Raw genomic sequence first — 20,662 nt, 5'->3', positions numbered from 1 at the left:
GCCATTTGTGGCTATGTGTTCCTTGTCTCTTACTATTTTAAATGAATTGCAAGTGTGGCCTATTAAAGCCATCACTTAAATTAGAGAATCACTAATTTGCCAATTTTGAAAAGTTACAGTGGTTTTATTTCATATGCACAACAAACCAAAACAGCAGGAGTATTGGGATGTTCTAATAAATCTGCACATGGCTGTATATACTGGGGTCCATTCGTCAAAAAAGTTGGCTGATCTAAATACCGCCATAATTTAAATAATTAAAATAAGGGCACTTTGATACAACCAGTATTTCTAACAGTGTGAGCGAGGCTGTTAAAGTACATGATGCAAACCAAATAATTCCTGTAAATCTTATCTGATACACTGCATATTGCCATTCTGTAGGCCTCAAGATTTTCCTAAACGGAAAACTCACACATTATGGTAAAGGTGAATTCGATTTTTTAATGGTAAATTTATTTCAAGCTGTTAGAGAAAAATATTTATCGAACACTTCTTCCAGATGCTGTCCTTCTGGTCAACTTCATAGAGTTGCAAGGAGGAATGAAGTCGACATTGAAAAACGGCAGTCACGGGGAAAGCAGTGATTGCTGCTCAAATGCAAGCCAATGTGTCCGGCTCCTGATAGTTATTTTAAAGAAAATAAATGGCAAACGTCTAGAATGTTAGGTTTGTTTTGTTTTTTTGTTTTTTTCTGGCTAAATAAATATTTAAAAAATGCTCTCAGAATGGCTTTTCCAACAAGGACTCAAACTCCTCAGGTGTGTCGGATGTGTTCCTTCAACAGGAAGGATTGTTTAGAAATGCTATGAAAAAAATACCCATTAAAAATCAAACACGTTTGACATAGTGTGCCTCTTCCATATAATAACATTTAAAATGAAGTTAAATTCCAGGTTTTAAGTGTAATATTTAAACAGTGGTAGTGATTAGATCTGCTACTGTGCAGATCAATTGAATATATTGATTTACAAAAGTGTTTAACAGTAAATATTAAGTTATCATGTTATCACTTAACCCTCTGTGTACTCTGCTTTATAAGAAATGAGTTTGCTTACTGTACAACCCCCCCTTGAAACCTGCTCACCGCAGCTGCATACCCAGCTGTGAACCAGTATAGCAGCTGTATTTCTACTGCTGTCATAGCTGTAGGTGGTTGCCAGTGATATTTTCAAACTCTGCGATATTTCCAACAGCCTTTTCAAAACATGTTTCACGTATTAAAAACTGTGTAAAGCACTACACAATGGTAAACTGGGTAAAGCACTACACAATGGTAAACTGGGTAAAGCACTATACAATAGTAAACTGGGTAAAGCACTACACAATAGTAAACTGTGTAAAGCACCACACAATGATACCTCATTTTAAATTTGTATTTTATACCATCTCACTTTTCAGCTTTCAGGTAGATAATTGAAAACTGAATTATTTACTTGGATGGTTTGGTAAGCATGGGAAGCACTGATCTAATGATCTCTCTAACCTTTTTGGCTAAAAGAGACATACCACCGGCCAGTGAGCTTTTACAGAGCCTCAAAATGGCAAACACAAACTAGACAACATGTGACATCTCAGATTTGAATTGTTATGGGATTGTGCATTGAAAACGATACAGGGAGAAACTGTCTATGGGTTGTTTCTTAGAGTTTAGCAATAATATAAGAAAACAAGTGCATGTACTCTAAAGTCCATGAAAATAATATTTGGGTAGAGGTGAAATTGTGAGGTAAAAGCAAGCCAACCTATTTTTTATTGTGCTATTTAAAGTGCAGCTGACACTAATAGGTTGTAATGGTGAATTTACTTGTATGGCTCGATTTATTTTATTTGATTATTTGCTTTTTACCATCCAGGGAAGTCGGAAGTGAGTGTGCAGCTGGACCTTGAGGCTGAATTCCACTTCACTCACCTTATCATGACCTTTAAGGTAAGGTCGTGCCCACACTTGCCTTATGCCCGCAGCCTTCCATTAATCAACCAATAACAAGCGCATTCAGAGGAGAAGAGGTACAATAGCTAGAAGCTGATCAATTATACACATCTGTTCTGCTGCTTAGTCAAGATTAAAACAGCTTTTTCTCCATGGTCTTTGGTGACACTGGGGTTGATGGTTGAACTGCAGTTTTCAAACTCGCCTAGCTACTGTACTGAACATTTTAAATGGGTAGTTGTATGTACTGTAATAATTGTGTTTCTGACAGTCATCAAAAGCTGAACAGGATAAGGACCACTGCTAAACAGAGAGAACAAGAAAAGGTCATTGATCAGAATCCGAACGAAGGCCGTAATCTATTTAACCAGCCTTGACCAAACAGATTTATAAATATTACCCTGTTTAACAAGCAAAACAAGCTCCAGTGGTCCAGTTTGTCTGAACTTTTGCTCCATTGTAATATAACTGCTGATGTTTGCCTTTTTGCTCTCGTCTGTTGATAGACTTTCCGCCCTGCTGCCATGCTGATCGAGCGGTCTGCTGATTTCGGACGCACCTGGCAGGTGTATCGCTATTTTGCCCAGGACTGTGCGTCAGCGTTTCCCGGAGTCTCCACGGGTCCCCTTCGCAAGGTGGATGACATCCTCTGTGAGTCCCGTTACTCAGACATTGAGCCGTCTACAGAGGGAGAGGTGAGCAAAGCACTGAGCGACTGACTAAGAAACTGGAGGGTGCTTCCAAAATGAAATGCAACCTGAAACATTGATGAAGACTTTCATTACATTCTCCCAGTGTAATACCTGACACAGGCGGGATTACAGACCGCTTTTAAGATTTAGTGCACCTGAGATTAAAATAAATACATACGCAGATGGTATTATTGATTTTATATATGTAAATTAACATATGGAATGTGTATTTTTTTCTGCTTGCTTTTTTTGCCTGTTAGGTTTTGTATTCTGCCACAAGGGGAATTCATTTTGTTTACATGATGTCCTTGTGTGTAAGGATGTTTTCCAACTCACTGACCTTGAGGTTCAGCAAAGTCAAGGGGCTTGGGATGAGAAGGGATTTGTTGACTGAAAAGTCACCATGATAAAAGCATAATATAAAAGCTTGGTAAAGCATAGATAAGCATTGTAAAGCCTGTTGAAATATTCAAAACCATGGAACACCATGGGAAACTATGGTATAACCATGAAAAAAGCATGGGGAAACTGCAAAAATATTGTGTTCAGACATCAGAAAGCCTGTTGTGAGTCTCGACAGCACTTGGCTGATCCATTGATCTCCCTAGTGTTACAAGATTGCAACAACAGAAAAAATGGCAGATGAAACGTGAGTATGCACTACATGTTAACACTTGTTTCTTGAACAGGTGATTTACAGAGTGCTGGACCCTGCCATTCGCATTCAGGATCCCTATAGCCCTCTGATTCAGAGTAAGAAATCTCTTCTTTGTTCATTGATATCTTTTTTTTTTTACAGTTTAAGGAATAAAGAATAGCGCCTCAGTTCTTTTATTGCTGCCCCGTCTCTGTGAATGGCTTCCATTTTTGTCATAGGACAGAATTTAACAGGATTTTGCTTTTTCTTTTCTGAGCTGCTTTATAACAATGTGAGCAGTGGGATGTGTGAAATCACTGCTGAGATCTGTTAATACTGGTTGTGTCACAGAGAGACACATTCAGCATCATTTTGAATACGAACCAAAGAAACAGGTTGCTAAGGGAGATTTTGACCGCTGGCACTGAAGTACTGAAAGTTTGCAGTTCTGTTGGTTACCACTTCAAATATACACAAAGCTTGTACACCAAAATGCAATTTGCACCATTGTTGTGAAAGAGAAATAAACCTGCCCATAGTAAAAACAAGTGTAATATTGCACAGTGAAAGCATGGTCCAGCATAGGTGATCGTTGTAAAGCATTGAGGGTTATGGTGTGGTGGCCAGGCAGTGTATGTGTGATTGGTTCAAGCCCTACTGAAGTCAATTAACTCCTCGGAAAAATGTGTGGTACTGTGGCAGGGCAGAAGCCCTGCTGCTGTAAATAGTGTGTGTGGGTGTAAGGTTGGTAAGGATGGGGTTAAAAGTAACCCTGCCAACAATCACAGGTGTGACCATTCCCAAATTGCTGTTTTGAGTTGTTTTGTTTAATAAAGTGGAGGATGCAAAGGAACAGAGTCTGTCACTGTGACGCACCGTTGTGCCACCAGGGGGGAGGGTTCAAAACTGGAACAATCATACATTAAAAATGTGTGATTTAATGAGCTCTCAATGTATGTGCTATGTATACCTTTCATAGGGGATAGGTATGTAGTTACAGGCATTTTCAAGCAGGAATATTAGTATGCAGTGCTCATCTAGGCTATTATAATTAGTGGTACTTTCCTTTTTCATTAATTTTTTTCATGACAAATCAAAATAGCAAATCTGCCTTTGTCTGGGAAATGTATTGTCTAACTGAAACCCTGTAAAAACATTTCTGGAGAAACAATACTGAGTGTGATTAGAAGTGTGATGACAGATCGCAGCACAGTATGTTTAACTTGTTCCCTTCAAAGCCCATAATAGGCTTTCCAGTCAGTGTGGCCGACTGCCAAGATCAAGGGCTGTATTTTTCACTGGAGGCAAATTGCCTATTTCTTTGTAAATGGAAAACCGTGCCCTTTTTAGGTTAAAGGAGCACAGTACGGTTTTCATTAGTGCATGTTTCCAGGCTTGCAGTTCTTTAGGAAGATTTGCAAGAGAAGACAGACTTTCCAATCTATCTATATAAGGTCACTTGGTAAAAAAAAGACAAAATGTTTCAGTCTTCACATCCAGAAGACAAAATCACCATTGTGACCTTAATAGAGTACTCTGATTACACCAGGTACAGAACAGTGGTTCAGAAGTGATTCTGAGCGCTCTAGTGAGACCACTGGGGTATTTTAAAATTCAGACTATTCAGCATATGATGACTGAAGCAGAAAATGATATAAAGTACATCAGTTACTGATATTTTTTACACTCTTACCACGTTGTTCTTTAGCTGTCTAAGGTGTTGGCTTCATATTCAGTATACTATGTTACTCGTATTATTTTCTAGGTCAAGTTTGGTTGCAGACACTGTGCAATACAAAGTACCCTTTTTGTGACAGTAATTTTGCAAGACAGCACACTTTGAGATATGGTCTTCACATTTGGTTCTCGGCTGTACATTGTTATAACCTCTGGCCAAATCAATGAGACCGGGCACACGGTACATTTTACTACGTGTTTACGAAATATTCAATCAGAAAGGCATTTCTCCTTACATTATTACCTTGGAGATGCCCTGCAACATCTAGCTTTCCAGACCTCACATTCACTTTGGCTTTTGGCTCCAGATATCTTATTACAGCTATACCTTGCTAGAGCACACTCTGTGGTTTAGTAACTGAAACAACACTGCACAACTTTCACATCTTCAGGCTTAACCAGTAGCCTTGCTGTCCAGTTAGGCAGTTGCACGTGTGAAATTAGCTTCTGGTTTGCTTCTCTTATCTGTGGTTAAACTCCAGGCTGCTCAACATTGTTATAGTTGGCCAGCATCCAGTTCCAGTTCTATCAGAGGGTTGGCTCCAAACCATGAGTGACTCTCCCCTCCGGCAGGAAAGCCATTTGTTTTAGCCTTTCCTGCAAGGTTGTGAGGGCCAGGGGAAGGCCGTAAACTATAATGTTTTGAAAACAAAATTGAATGGATATTTGTATTTGTGGCTTTTTTTGCATCAGGAGCCTCAGTAGCCATTAGAGACGCTTTCAAAGTCAGCTCCAGCTTATACAGCTTAAACAAGCATTCATAAATCTTTGCAATGGTTTTAACATGTTATAAACTGTTTTTAAATTGGACTTCACATCGTAATTCAGTGCCTAGTGAGAAAAGTTGTGTTCTTTCACCCCTAATTCCAGTTTTCATTTCACATACTGATCATAGTGTCCTCTGATCACACTTTACTTAACAGGGGCAATTCTATCATTTTTAGCTTTTTCTTGTGCAAGTTGTTTTAAAAAAAAAAAAAAAAAAAAAAAAAAAAAAGAACATGTTACAAAAACCACTTTAGGAGTCTCCTTCGGTTTCTTATTGCAAAAACCCTCATTAATCTTGAGTTTTAAACATTAGTGAATGCTGCCAGGTTTTATTCAATAATGTTCAAACATCACTACCCAAACCTGAGAACTAGAACACAGTTTGTAAAGCTTAGAACCATTGTTGTAAAAATGGCGCCATGCTACATTTGCACAATAATCTTGCAGTTTAAATGGAATCCATACTATAGCACAATAACATTCACTTAACCATGCAACATTACCAGTTTACCATGCTACACAATCATCTTGCAGTATACCATAATCTTGCAATTAAAAGGTTACAAAATCATTCCGTTAAACATAGTTTACCATGTTTTATTTATCATGCTTTACAACACTCATAATTATTTGTATATACTCTTCTGCAATAGCTCATAGTTGGAACAATAACCAATTATTTTGCTGTTATCATAGTCTTGATATATGTTGTACTGAACCATTCTTCCTGTTAAGAGTTTGATTGTGATAATCATGTTTCTTACAGTCATCCAAAGATAAAGGGTCAGCACCACTGCTGACAAGGTGTTTTTGTTCTCTTTCAGGAGTGTTAAGTGCCATGTAATTAAACAGGGCATCAGAAAATTGCTTTATAATCCGCATCCCCTCAATTTTGTACAATGGAATGGCTTGAAAAGAACAAAAATAGTGCAAGAGAGAGAAAGAACTTCTAACTAGGGAGAACATCACAACAAATGGCATTTTAAGATGATTATCATGGTCATTTTTAGCTAAACGTATAGATAGCATCTGCTGTATGTGGATGCATCCTTGGAAAGGTAACATTGAACACACAGCAATGCAGGACAGTGGCCCTTTAACTGTATTAATCTGGCTGTATTGAATCTGACTTATTAAGCCCTTATTGACATCCCTGAATACAATAATAATACAGTAGAAAGATGGCTCATTAGAGCGGGTTGACAAGTTAAAAGTTAGATTCAGATCATTAGACCACAATGGGACTTTTATTTTTTTTAACTAGTGACTGTAATGTATGTAACGGTTTGTTGTCTGCTTGAAAATGGGTCACAAATCTCAGCCCAATATCCTGGTTGTCAATAATAATAATAATAATAATAATAATATAGAGTGCACTGCATTGTTTCAGACCTGCTAAAGATCACCAATCTGCGGGTGAACTTTACCAAGCTGCACACCCTGGGGGATAACCTGCTGGACTCGCGCGCGGAGATCAAGGAGAAGTATTACTACGCCGTGTACGAGCTGGTGGTGCGCGGGAACTGCTTCTGCTACGGGCACGCCTCCGAGTGCGCCCCCATCTCCGGCATCCGAGGCGACATCGAGGGCATGGTGAGAGGGCAGGGATGTTACCCCTGGTGCTTACCATATTGCCAGTAGGCAAACCTACTGTGCAGCCCATGAAATATCATATATATATATATATATATAATCGCAAAGATATTTCTGTTTTAATAAAATGTTTTCATGGTTTATCACCGAAGTATGACTGGCCTGTTTTAGGAATAGTGAGATGAGAAAGGGCCAGGAGGCTTTGGTTTGGCATCATGAAATGGGTACAGGTCCTCCATTGCCTCCATCTATGCTGCGGCCGTAATCAAGGTCAAGGGAGAATTCACCAAGACTCACAGACGCAAACGGGCATACTGAAAATAAGTTGCTGGTAATCTGTAAAGCAAATCATAAATAAGTGCACATAAAGAGGGGCCTCAAACGCTTAATAATCACACATTACTTGGTCAAATATTTGTGTTAAATCGAGAGATTGTTGTATTATAACCAAATGTAACTCAAAATGTGTATAGGAGGCCAGGACTGTCCCTTATAAAAGTTTCCTACTGCAAAAACATAGCAATGTGTAATAAAGCTTAGTGAAAGCATTGTAAAGTATACGTAGGCATTGCAAAGCAAATAAAAAAAGAGAAACTATGGAAACCTATGGCAAATTAATAATAAAACCATGGGAAAATCATGGGAAGACTACACATTACTGTGCAAATTTGCCATAGTAAACTTTTATAATGGGTATGATGCAAATTTGGTGAAGATTGACCGGACACAACTGGCGTATAAGGGTCCCCATTTTTTTAATGAGGACCCTAAAAATTGTACAATATTGTAAAATAACTACAATATTTATGTCTATGGAACTAAATGTAATTAATGAATTGAATATGAATAGTAATGCAATTTCACTAAGTTTCCATGCCTGTTTTGACAGTAGTTAAATATTTGTAATTTGACTGGCATGTAAACTCTTTCAGGTTCATGGCAGGTGTGTTTGCAAACACAACACTCAGGGCTTGAACTGTGAGCAGTGTGACGATTTCTACAATGACAAGCCCTGGAGACCGGCTGAAGGGAGGAACACCAACGCCTGCAAGAGTAAGTGCAGCACATCAATGAGAAGTACATGAGAAATACATTTCATTGATTGTGTGTCATGAAAACATCCCAGTCAGTTAGGCTGAGTGAGTGGAAAATGAGTTAGACCAAAGGGTAGCCGGAAAGAGCAGAGCTCTGGTATATTTACACTGGTTAAGAGTGAGGTTTTTTGGTGGGCATCCCTCCATCTGAACTTACTTTGAGTTTATCCATAACTTTAAAACACCAAATCATAAGATAAACATTAATTCTCAAATGAAAAATAGTCAAATGTAACAAATATTATTAAATGAAAAGTTAATTTAACTAATTAATTAATTAGTTAATTAAGCCTTTCTTGTGTTATAGACCTACTACTGAAACCTCAAGTTTACAAACGCTATTTAAAACCCCAACATAAAATAAATTTTGTTTATTCCAGGGGTGGTCCAAGTTTGCCCTTGAATTGTTTAATTGAACCAATTAAACCTCCATCCAGACCGTAAAGTAGTTAATTATATAAGATAAACCGGGAATGGAATGGCCCTCCAGGACTGTGATTGGACATTCCTGATTTATACTGCACCTTGGAATGGATCTTTTCCTTCAGCAGTGAAATATCACTCACAATGCTCCCTTTGTGTAAACACAGCCAAAGAAACTCAAGACTGATCAGTATATATTAAGGCTGTCTGAAGACTACTTCAGATAGCATTGAAAATACAGTGAAGTTCTGGGGCTGTGGTGTACTCCGCTGCTGGTGAGTGAGATACTGTATCATTGTGTTTCTGAACGTGTTCTTGGCTCTCCCAGAATGCAACTGTAATAGCCATTCCAACCGCTGTCACTTCGACATGGCAGTGTTCCTGGCGACCGGGAACGCAAGCGGGGGTGTCTGTGACAACTGCCTGCACAACACCATGGGCCGCAGCTGTGAGATGTGCAAACCTTTCTACTTCCAGGACCCCAGCCGCGATATCAGAGACCCGTCCGTCTGTGTGGGTGAGTGGAATCATGCTGTCCCTAGAACAAAGTCTTGTGGTTCTGAAAGATGCTATATTTTCATCCTGATTCTTAATGAGTTTGGCTAGAAACCATTTACTTCAGTACCCAGTAACTACTCTTGTTTGGCTCTATAAAGACCAAATTGTTTGTTAAAGGAATGAGTCTTGTGAATAATTATTGGGCTGTAGCCACCGTGTGGGGGAAAAATAAAGGAAATTAAAACATGATCAATTAAATTATAAGGTACAATGATTGATTGATATTTGTTCATGTGCTGCTGTATAGAACTTCCTTAGGGTGAGTTTTCAATATAAATGCTGTTAGTTAATTAAAATATGGATGCAGATTTGCTCTGTTTACCATATACGCCCCTGCAATAGTTAAAACAACAAACTTGTGTTGCAATGTTCAAAAAGCTCCTAATTGTAAACACAACCCCTCTGGACAATTTAAATGAATCTCACCACTGCGTATGGAAATAACACAAGCATTCATATTTTTAAAGAATCAAAAAAAGACCTTTAGGGCCTACTGTTCTGTGGTGACCCTAACATGCTGCTGTGTTAGTAAAACAGTGTTAACATTCAATAAAACCTTGGTTGAAAACACTAATATCACTCTATTTGATTCATTAAAGTTTGCAGTCCATTAGGCCTTTTCAACCATTTCAACCGTTTCAGAGCGGTTTTGAGAGGTGTAGTCCTATTTTCAAAGCGCTCTTTAACCTAAGACAAAAAATACAGTCCTTAAAAAGGTTTTGGGAATTGAGCAAGTGAATGACTCTGGTACTGATTTGTTTTTATTCATTATCCTGATTCAGTGTTTGTAATTGTATCGCCCTGTTTGTCTGTGTGATTGTCTCTGTCTGCCCCTGATTGTAACCACACTGCTCCTGCTCTCAAGCCTGTGATTGTGACCCCGATGGCTCTTTGAGTGGAGGGATCTGTGACGGGCATGACGACCCCACTCAGGGCATGATTGCTGGGCAGTGCCGCTGCAAGGACCACGTGGAGGGCCCGCGCTGCGACAAGTGCAAATCTGGATTCTTCGGGCTGAGCACCAACAACCCCAAGGGATGCCAGCGTGAGTATAGCCTGGTTTGACAGACTAGACTATAAACTGCATGCTATACATCCACTCTTAATGCATCAATTGGTCTCTGACCCCCAGCCTGCCAGTGTGACCCCCGTGGTACTGTGAGCAACGGCCCCCAGTGTGACACCATCAGTGGAGACTGCTTCTGTAAGCGCCTTGTGACCGGTCGCAGCTGCAGCCAGTGCCTGGTGAGTCGTCTTTCATTCACTTATATTCACAAAGCAGTAGTTGGACTGTAAGTGCAGTTTAGAGCCTTGCCAGGCATGTCTGTGTGTCATATACACTATACAGACTGTACTAGAGCTGAGCTCTTGTTATCTGGGAACTGCCTCATTTTTACTAGGAAATGACATTAGTATGGGCAATTTATTAGCAAAGCCCATGTTTATGGAGGTGACCCACAAAAAAGTGTTCCACTTAATGTTTTGTAAATCCTTTTTCCCAACAAGGTCAGTAATCAGTCACTGATCAAGAGCCAGATATAGAAACCTTTGAAGAGGAGACTTCAGAGAGAAAAGATGCAAGCTTTTGTTTCATCTCACTTACTTATCCAAATACACCAGTAGCAAATGAATACTCCTTAATGATCTCCCACTGGAAATGAATATGCCTATCGACACAGTAGAGTACAGTGAAAACACGTCACACTTCTGTTATCTATATCTTCAGAACCACTCGTCCAACTGTGAGGCAATCTGCTATGGGCATCCTGTATCAGAACGAGTTCTGGTCTCATGGTTGGTTGTTGTTAAGCAGCAACAAACTGAATCACTTTGTTTTCCAATCCATATATCTCAGACCAGACAATTGTGTGATCTGCCCATTTTAACTCTGCTCTTTTCCTAGCCGGAGCACTGGGCCCTGAGTCATGATCTACATGGTTGCCGAGCATGTGACTGCGATGTGGGAGGAGCTAATGACAACCAGTGAGTACAATATGCCTCCCTTGGGTTTGCACTGTAGGGTTACATGCACAGTTTTTTAAGTTTATATTATAGAAAGGTTTGACCCATTTTTATATGGAAATGCTGTTTTTAAAAGTTTGTATCATCTTGCTTCCGTCAATCTTAACATAGTTGTTAGATTAGGTATTTTCATAGGCTTTGCTAACTAGGGGTAGAACTACTGACAATTTTAATCAAAAAGTTCTGGTAAATATAATAGAATAGTCACTACTTTAAAAACTATATTAATAAATCATGTATTTGATAGTGTCTGGTTCTCTGTGAAGATGTGTAACACTTTGCTGTTTGTGCACTATATTTTAAAACTTTGGATATTTTTTAAACTTTTTTATTAATGTTATAAAATCTTGTATATTTCTGGGGTGGCCAGCCTGATACCCTTTCATAGACACTTAATTGCAGATGTTCCACTCTGAAAGATTCACTCTCCTCTATTCCCCAGGTGCTCCATGGAGACGGGGCAGTGCCGGTGTCGCACGCACATGGTGGGCCGGCAGTGTAGCCAGGTGGAGTCCGGATATTATTTCATGGCTCTGGACCACTACACCTATGAGGCTGAGCTTGCACGACTGGGACAGGTAAGACTGGGGCCCAGCACAACACTGTGTAGTACGCTTATTTGTTTCTTCTGTGCATTATCCTGTCCTTATTTCAGTAACTGGCTGTGAGAAGTTGACGCTCTTTGGTACGGTTTTCCCAGGGTGTGTTGCACTGACTCTGCCATGAGTAAGGGAGGCACCTCACTGTAGTACAGAGACCCCTGCTGGCTTTTGACCTCCGGGGACAATTGGTTTAGCAGAGGACACCCACTGGCTTGAGTTAAGGTAGTTCCTATACAGGTAAATGACTTTGTTCCTCTTCTTGCTTCCTCAGGGCTGTGCAGTGGTGGTGAGGGAGCCCCAGCCCAACCGCCCCCCCACCTGGACCGGCACCGGCTTCGCACGGGTCCCAGAAGGAGGCAATCTGGAGTTCGAGATCAACAACATTCCCTATTCCATGGAGTACGATGTTCTGATCCGATACGAGCCACAGGTACCACAGCTCACTCGAGTAATGATGTGCACATTTTGATTTAATTCATCAATAGAGGCTATAAACAAACAATTCTTAAAACGTTTTCCTTAACACCAGTTCTATGAATAGGGTCCTATGTGTTAATAGGTGTATTCTATAATCTCAGTTTATTATGGGTACTGTCCAATAACAAGTTGTTTTAACCTATTGTCTTATGTCAGAAATTAGTAACAATACATACTTCAGGGTTCTTCCCAGGCTGTTTCAGCTGGACAGGCCACCTGGCTAAGTGACTGTCACCGCCCAGCTGAACAACCCAGATCCACCCGTCTTGCAGATGATACTGTGCCTTTTAACGATAAGGATTGATTGTGCTGCTAGCAGTCTAGATCACTTACATGCACTGGTTGAAAAAAACAAACAAAAAAAAAAAAAACTTGGAACCACACGACAGGTGTGTTGCTGTTTTACGTCTTGACACTACATTTAACCGGAGAGTTGAAGGGGTGGGTTTTCTGTTTTAAGCACTTCTAGTGGCTGAAACGTTAAAATGACTGCTAAAAAAAAAAACAATTAATTTGTAGGCAATAATAGTGACCATGAATGTGTAAGGTTTAGCGTGAAAGTTCAGGCTTTTCAACTCGCAACCAGTGCATTCTGGTAAACGTAGTCCTGCTTCTCTTGAAGGCAAGAATGGTACCTGAGACAGGTAAAACATACTGGAATGCATTAGGTTGACAGATAAAACGTACCAGGATGCATTGGGTTGACAGGTAAAACATACCAGGATGCATTGGGTTGTGAGTTGAAGCCTAAACTGTCCTGCTGAACACGGAGCCATATAGTCACCTTATGAATGTGGAAATGACCAAACCGAAATGGATGATGAAAAAGAAAAAGTAGAAAATGAAAAAGAGCCTGATCATAGTCAACGAAGAGCAACTTGTAGAACGCGAATTGGAAGAACCGCAAGAGGGGCCAGTGCTTAAAAAAAGAAACAGCCTGACAGTGGGTATGATGTTTTATACAGCAAGGAATTGGGTGGTATGATGTTCAAGCTCTGCCAGAAACACAAACAAGATTGTAAAGGAGCAGAGGGTGAATAGAGCAGTGTAGCCTGGGTATGAATTAGGGTGGATTGTTATTCATTATTATTATAATTGTTTGTCTTTTATATATTTAAGGTAAATCAGCTTTATTTTTGCGTTAAAAGTGCTCCCGGCTATAATGCTCTGCCGCCCAGCTGTTCAGAATTCCTCAGGAGAACCCTGTACTTATTCCACTTTTTAACCAGTTTTTGCACATATCTCATTTTACTTCACGTTTCCAAGCCATTACAGCCCACCACAGGTGCCATTTCCCCTACATCCAGTTTTTGAGGATCTGTCTCTGCTCTAATGTAACTTTTTTTCCTGTCAGTTCCCTGAAGAGTGGGAGAAGGTGCAAGTCTCGGTTATCCGGCCTGGTGCTATCCCGACCAGCAGCCCGTGTGGAAACACCATCCCTGCTGATGATCTGCTTGTGGTCTCCCTGCCTTCCTTGTCCAGGTGAGTAAGGCCTATCAGAAGCAAGCACATTCAGAATGTCAAAGATGATCATACATTCTGAGGAACAGCTCTCAGTGGTCTCCAGTTTCTTACAGTTAAGTTTAAGGGTGTGTAGAGTGTGAGTGTCAGATTTGTTTCCCTGTGAGTGAACACTGTGATTGTGTATCCTGTCAGTCTAAATTCTAAAGCACAGGACTCATAGTCACACAGATAAAATTAATCAGAAAACCAAATTCAACATGGCAAAGAAACCTTGAGAATCTACTGTTGGAGCAAACTAGTGGGAGAACTCACCAATAAACTTTTCTTGAATACTAAACTGCTTTTTTTTTTTTTTTTTTTTCTAGAAACCTGAATTAATAGCAGCACTGAGAAAATAATTCAATTAAGTTTTGTTTGAGTAAAAAAAAATGTCATTTAAGAATTTAAAAAGTGGGAAAATAAAGTAAATGTGGAGCTTCAGGACTCTTTTCTATGCCTTTATGAGGTTACGATACTGTCACATACTACTGGGGATTTGATAAAAATTGGCAGTTGAGTTATTGTAAGTAATTCCTGATACTTCTAAAATATGTACTGGTGGTATTAACAACCGTTTGTTTTGCATTCTGAGTAGATATAATGGTGCAAGGCTCACATTACCTGTTGCTCTAGTGCGCCCCCACCTGGGCATTACACATCATTACAGGTCTATCTCCTCCCCTCCCCACCCCACAGGTATGTGGTGCTTCCCCAGCCTGTGTGTCTGGAGCGCAGAGTCAGTTACACCATCCGCATGGAGTTCCCTCGGTACATCTCCAGGGAGAGAATCCCCAACGCCAACATCCTTATCGACTCGGTGAGGCCCAACACAGCAGGAAAACCAGCTTTATGTAGCACACCCTTTCTGCCAGCTGTCCCTCACATGACCGATTCATGTGTTGTGATATGTATTCTGTAAAATGGAAACGTCAGTTTCAGTAACAGTGGACATGCAAGCATATTTGACACAGTGGAGGTCAGTTGGCAAGAACTGATCCAATAATCCAATAAATATTTTACGTCAGTCTCAAAATGAACACTTTGTTTCTGTTCTGGAGAACAGACTTTCCTCCCCTGAATTCATTTGAGATTGTCATCATTGGGCACTGGTCTTGTGTCTTATCAGAACAAGACACAACTTGCAGAATTCTAATGATGAATCAGTGCCATCCTGCCTACACCCCATTGACAGTGTTATGGCAGGTGATTACAGTGGTAATTAGCAAAGACTTTAAGCTGTGGCAGCATCATTTTGCTAAAGTGCTGGATTCTGGCTAACTGGTGGATAAAGTTCTGAAATTTAGAACTTTGTATAATCGTAGCAAGAAATTTCTTAAAAGCATATTTGACTTTACTCCATTACCCATGTGGGAGACCAGTGCTGATGGCAATGATTTAATTAAAGGTTGATTAATCTCAGTTTGTACAGGTAGTTTCCATTCAATTTAGCATCATGTTTTCAACGTACAGCTTTTCAGAAAGGAAAACCTCATCAGATAGAAGTTACCAAAAGTAAAATAATACAACTCAGAAATGTAAGGGGCTTATAGAACCCCATGCAGTGTTTACAAGAAACACATTACCTTTGCTTTATCTTATGTTAAAAATCAGTTCAAAGTCTTCTCTAGACTCCTTGTCAGAGAAGCACTGTCATTTTTTCACAGGAGACTCTCACTAATCCAAAGCAGTTGGAGCCTGACTCTTCAAATTAATGAGTTGTTCATCATAGTGATTGTAATCTGACTTCCGTGGTTCAGACTGTAAGTGAATGTGTGCAGCATCATTGAATAGGTCTGATTAGTTTATCAGATACGCATGGTACGGAGTTGAGGGAGAATACTGCATTTCATACAGGTGTTCCAGGGCTCAGTGCAACCTGTGTTCAAGAGTTCAACTGGCAGAGCAAGTTGAGTGTGTCTCTTCACTAACAGCCTGGTGCTGTTCATGTCTCCCTCCTTTAGATGGTGCTGCTCCCCCGGTACTCCTCTTTGGAGATGTTTATTGGCGGAGACCCCATCTCCATGAACCGGAAGGAGAGCTATGAGCGCTACCGCTGCCATGACAACAACAAGGGCGTGATCAGGCCACAGCCTACTGATATCTGTGCTAAACTAATCAGCAGCCTGTCTGCCACCATCCACAACGGAGCTCTGCGTGAGTACATCTCAACTCCACCAGCAGGGGTCACTTGCACTGCACCCTGGATCTCATCTCTCATATATTGGGGGGAGGGAATACATTGTGTTGCAATTCTGAACAAGGTTTACTCTCATATAGATGGTGAACTGTCACAATTTATAATTTCTGCAAAATAAATTACTTCATTAACAATAGCAACAAGCAACCATTTATTTAAATAGAGTTCAATGTATAATTTAACAGGTAAAAATGACACAAATTGGTCTTGATATGGGATTGGGCATTTTTTATTTATTGCAAATGTTAACCTTGCCTAGACGTGAAGCTATATTAATATTTCAATAATACAACGTTGAGCTGAACAGTTCTCCAGTTTGACTTGATTTTCCAATCCTGCAGTGGGTCTGTTTGGTTTAATTATACATCTGATTGATGACTCGGGCTATATGAATAATCTGTTTATTTTCACATCTCAGTAAACTGTAATACACAAACAAGGCCATAGCAAAGTTATAGACAGAATTAGCCAGTGTCCGTTTCTGTTAATGAGTGCTGCTGTTATTGCTTACTGGTTGACAGTGTCGTACTATTAAAGCACCATGCCCTTGCTTCCCCTCCAGCTTGTCAGTGTGACCCTCAGGGCTCTGTCAGTTCGGAGTGTAACCCCAACGGAGGGCAGTGCCGCTGCCGCCCCAACGTGTTCGGCCGTCGCTGTGAACAGTGTGCGCCGGGGACCTACGGCTTCGGGCCTGGTGGATGCAAACGTGAGCGCTGGTTCCAACTGGAAAGAAACAAGCAGTCAGATGTTTCAGTGAAAAGTTTATAGCCTTCTGTTCATACTGTTTCTATGCAATTATTACTTTGACCCTGTGTGATGCATTATCTATGTCATGGTAATAGAGGTGCTAACACTAGAGCCACCAGATTTTCCAGACTACCTAGAACCGCCACGTGGGTCACGTTGACCCATACATTTTTAAACCTGTTTCGTTATGAAAATGAAAGACATATTATCTGATGCAACTGAAAAGTTTTATTCATGAACATCATATCTAACATTTGCATAACGGAAACATTGTATTAAAATGTAAAGTTTAATATAAGGCTTTATTTTTAAAATGAGCGCATGTACAGCACGACTACAAACAATGAAAAAATATAATATACAAATTTTAAAAGAAATAGGTATGTACATATACCTTTGTACAGGTGTAATTGGGTATATATACACACAAAACTATAAAACCAAAGTCATTGTTTCTAATACTACATAAAAAGAAAATATAACACTACTTCCGGTATGACGGCTGCATTATATTCTATGGAGGAGCGTACGCGTCTGCCAGCTGACTGTGCCTGCATCCAGGAGCTGTGTTTTAAACACAGATGCAGTTTCATTAAATACTATTGTGTAAACTGGTACATACAAACCTGTGAAACTGAAATGTTTTTTTTTCTAAAATTCATTTAAAAAAGGAATATATAACATACGTTTCATATTAGACATGTAAGTTGTTATCCTACCTGTCATTTCAGTTTGCTGTATTCCAATCCAAATGACTACTTTCAAGATTAAATATTTCCTTCTAATATATTCCCAGTTGCATTTGTGAAAGAAAACGAAGGATTGTTGTCTCCCAGGTACATTGAAAAATAAGCATCTAGGCTTTCACTAAGTTGGCATCTTGAGAAATCCACAGTCATAGCAATCTCTGTCTCGCAGTCAGTCTACAAACAAAGGAAGGCTTGAAATACAAAAAAAAAAAGTGCTAGGAGGAGGAGGCATGTCTTGTTTGCTGCATTTACAAAAAAAAAAATAGAATATCTTACGTTATATAAAAAAAAAACATATTGTAATGCATGGGTCACACTGACCCGCGTGGCGGTTCTAGGTAGAACTGTTTATAACGTTATCATTTATGCGATTCTGACTATCAAACGATTTTAGCAATCCCTGTATCGCATTTACAAATATCTTTACAAATATCTTTACATAAATAACTTGGATTTCCATTGACAACCCTATAAGTGGCAATGCTACTCACTGTCTGATGATTTTGTGTTGCTTCCCCAGCGTGCGAGTGCAGTCTGGAGGGGTCTCAGACCCGATTCTGTGAGCCACTCAGCGGTCAGTGTCCATGCAGCCCGGGAGCTTTCGGCCTGCGTTGTGACCGCTGTCAGCCTGGACACTGGGGCTTCCCCAACTGTCGTCGGTGCCAGTGTAACGGCCACGCTGAGGAGTGTGACCAGAGGACCGGAGCCTGTCTGACCTGCCGGGACAATACATCCGGGGACAAGTGTGAGAGGTGAGCTAGTCTTGCAGTGTACAGTATGTTAAACAGGGCCCTGTAGAAGTTCAGTTACAAAGCCTGTTCATAAAACCCGCAGGGCAGTTATAGGGAATGGTTATTTTAAATCAGTGCTTCCTCTTTATTTCATTATCTGACTTGCTCATGAAAATCATGACAAACTGAAAACAATAATTAGTGATGGGCCCTTATACAGTAAGATACAGTACATGTAGCCCATTGCATGATGTAAAATTTGCCATCTATTGAAATAAATGCATATGCATTTGTGCAGGTGTATCAGCGGTTACTATGGAAACCCTGTGCTGGGTTCAGGAGAGCAGTGCCGCCCCTGTCCGTGCCCTGATGGGCCCAACAGCGGACGCCATTTTGCTTCCTCATGTCACCAGGACAATCAAAACAGGCAGGTCATCTGTAACTGCAACCAGGGATACACAGGTAAGCACAGCTCCATAAATACTCCAGCACATGAATCCCCCAGTGTGTCAAAAAGAATAATGATCTTATTATCAGGGAAGTCTCTGTAAATTGGAAAAAACTGCTGGGAATAGCTCACGCTGTGGGACTGTTTCTCGTCCTCACACCTGGTGAGCTCAAGCAGACACCTCCAGGGCTGGCCTTTGTCTAAGGGTGGATATTTAAAAAAGGCAGATGAATGAATCCTCTTTTAAATACCATTATACACAACTGTAACAATTACTATAGTCACACAGTTATTGTTTTGAGATCCAGCTTTTATTAAGGAGTGCCCCTAAACCCCCTGTTTAGAAAGGTACAGGGTATTAATGCTTGTGACAGAGTAGCCGTGTGGGTGCTTCTGAGTGACAGACAGGAGATCGGGACGGCGTTTGAACAGGATTTATTTACACATCAACACACTGGACAGCTCATGTGACACTACCAGCAATAGTAGCGCACAGTAATAGGTAATAAGTAATAGGTTTACTAAGTATTCCAGAAATTTTTCAACCACTAGGCCTGCTTCTGAAAAGACATTTCATGATCAGGTTTAAAAAATGACCACTAGGGATGTCCCGACTGCATGTCTGAATTAATAAATGGAAGATCTCCATATCACACTTACAGAGCGGATAGAAGCTATAGTTGAACACTCCTAGCTGTAATTTATAAACTATCTCACTTTCGAAATTCAGCTTTTAGTCAGCGAGTCATTTTAAAATCATAAGTAAGCCTGAATAAATAATGTTCTGAACAGAACAGAAGATTATACAAAACCAAATTACTGGATATTAAACAGGTATAAAATTAAATACTCTGAAAATGCATATGGGGTGAATGAAAAATTCTGAAATTAAAATGCTCCCAGTTTTGTATAAGTGAATATGTTATGTACAGTTGACCCTGGCTGTGATGTTGTCTGGGTGTCTTCAAATGGACACAATGGGTGACAGAAGCAATCATCAGAGTGCACACAAGAAGGCAACCTGGCATTGTCCCACAGTCATCTTCAAGATTGCACTAAAATATCATTCTACTTTATCTTTTAAAAGTTGTCCTGTTCAAAGTCATCTATTCTACACCCGTCAACGTGTATGTAGTTGAAAGAGTATTGTTAAATGTCGACACAAAGAAGATTTAAGGTGGTATTGCTAGGTTATGGTCGAAGGAAGCTTTACAGTACCACCTTAAATCTTGCTGCTATCTTCGAGTGCCACCTAACAGGAACACAGAGCTGTCATATTGTCATTGTGAAGAACACTGTCCATTTGTGTTTACTTCCTGCAAAAATAAAAAAGTAATATTAAGAAAATAAACAGAGGATGTAAAAAATATAAATTAAAAAAAAAAAGGAAGCAAACCTTTTTAAGCATTATCTGTTTATTTGGAGTGTCCATACAGTAAACGGCCATTAAGAATAACATTCAGAGTTGGCTGTGGATTCACACAGGCAGCTGACTGGGAGTTTCTGGAATGGGTTTTTCTCTTAGCTTGTCTCTGCAGGTGTGAGTGCCTGCATAGGAGCTGAAAGCATAATCACGTAGTAATGCTTTCTGGACCTTGTGTGGTGTACTTCTAGGTGATAACAAGTAGTTTTTTTAGTTTTTTTTTTTAGTTTTTTTTTTTTTTTTTTTATTGGCTTTTTAATACACTTGAAGCTGATGTTGTTGGTAAATAGGAAACACAAACACAATGTATGTTTTTTTTGTTTTGCTT

The 20,662-nt window shown here is 39.9% G+C and overlaps 1 protein-coding gene across 1 annotated transcript in view; it reads left to right on the top strand.

Moving 5' to 3' along the window:
• The window catches only part of lamb2 (laminin, beta 2 (laminin S)), a 51,143-nt gene that overhangs the window by 19,252 nt on the left and 11,229 nt on the right, over positions 1 to 20,662 (top strand). Inside the window, exons 5-21 of the mRNA XM_041273210.1 lie at positions 1,857 to 1,930; positions 2,440 to 2,628; positions 3,315 to 3,378; positions 7,158 to 7,360; positions 8,293 to 8,413; positions 9,206 to 9,394; positions 10,301 to 10,480; positions 10,568 to 10,680; positions 11,339 to 11,418; positions 11,900 to 12,035; positions 12,331 to 12,489; positions 13,891 to 14,018; positions 14,736 to 14,856; positions 16,001 to 16,193; positions 16,799 to 16,942; positions 18,253 to 18,484; positions 18,762 to 18,925. Coding sequence (XP_041129144.1) covers positions 1,857 to 1,930; positions 2,440 to 2,628; positions 3,315 to 3,378; positions 7,158 to 7,360; positions 8,293 to 8,413; positions 9,206 to 9,394; positions 10,301 to 10,480; positions 10,568 to 10,680; positions 11,339 to 11,418; positions 11,900 to 12,035; positions 12,331 to 12,489; positions 13,891 to 14,018; positions 14,736 to 14,856; positions 16,001 to 16,193; positions 16,799 to 16,942; positions 18,253 to 18,484; positions 18,762 to 18,925 — 2,490 coding nt within the window. The remainder of the gene's footprint in view (positions 1 to 1,856; positions 1,931 to 2,439; positions 2,629 to 3,314; positions 3,379 to 7,157; positions 7,361 to 8,292; positions 8,414 to 9,205; positions 9,395 to 10,300; positions 10,481 to 10,567; positions 10,681 to 11,338; positions 11,419 to 11,899; positions 12,036 to 12,330; positions 12,490 to 13,890; positions 14,019 to 14,735; positions 14,857 to 16,000; positions 16,194 to 16,798; positions 16,943 to 18,252; positions 18,485 to 18,761; positions 18,926 to 20,662) is intronic.

This window comes from Polyodon spathula, chromosome 16 (genome assembly GCF_017654505.1).
Source record: "Polyodon spathula isolate WHYD16114869_AA chromosome 16, ASM1765450v1, whole genome shotgun sequence".
Classification (NCBI taxonomy): Eukaryota; Metazoa; Chordata; class Actinopteri; order Acipenseriformes; family Polyodontidae; genus Polyodon; species Polyodon spathula.
Note: the sequence above shows the minus strand (reverse complement) of the source record. Positions and strands in the feature narration are given on the sequence as shown.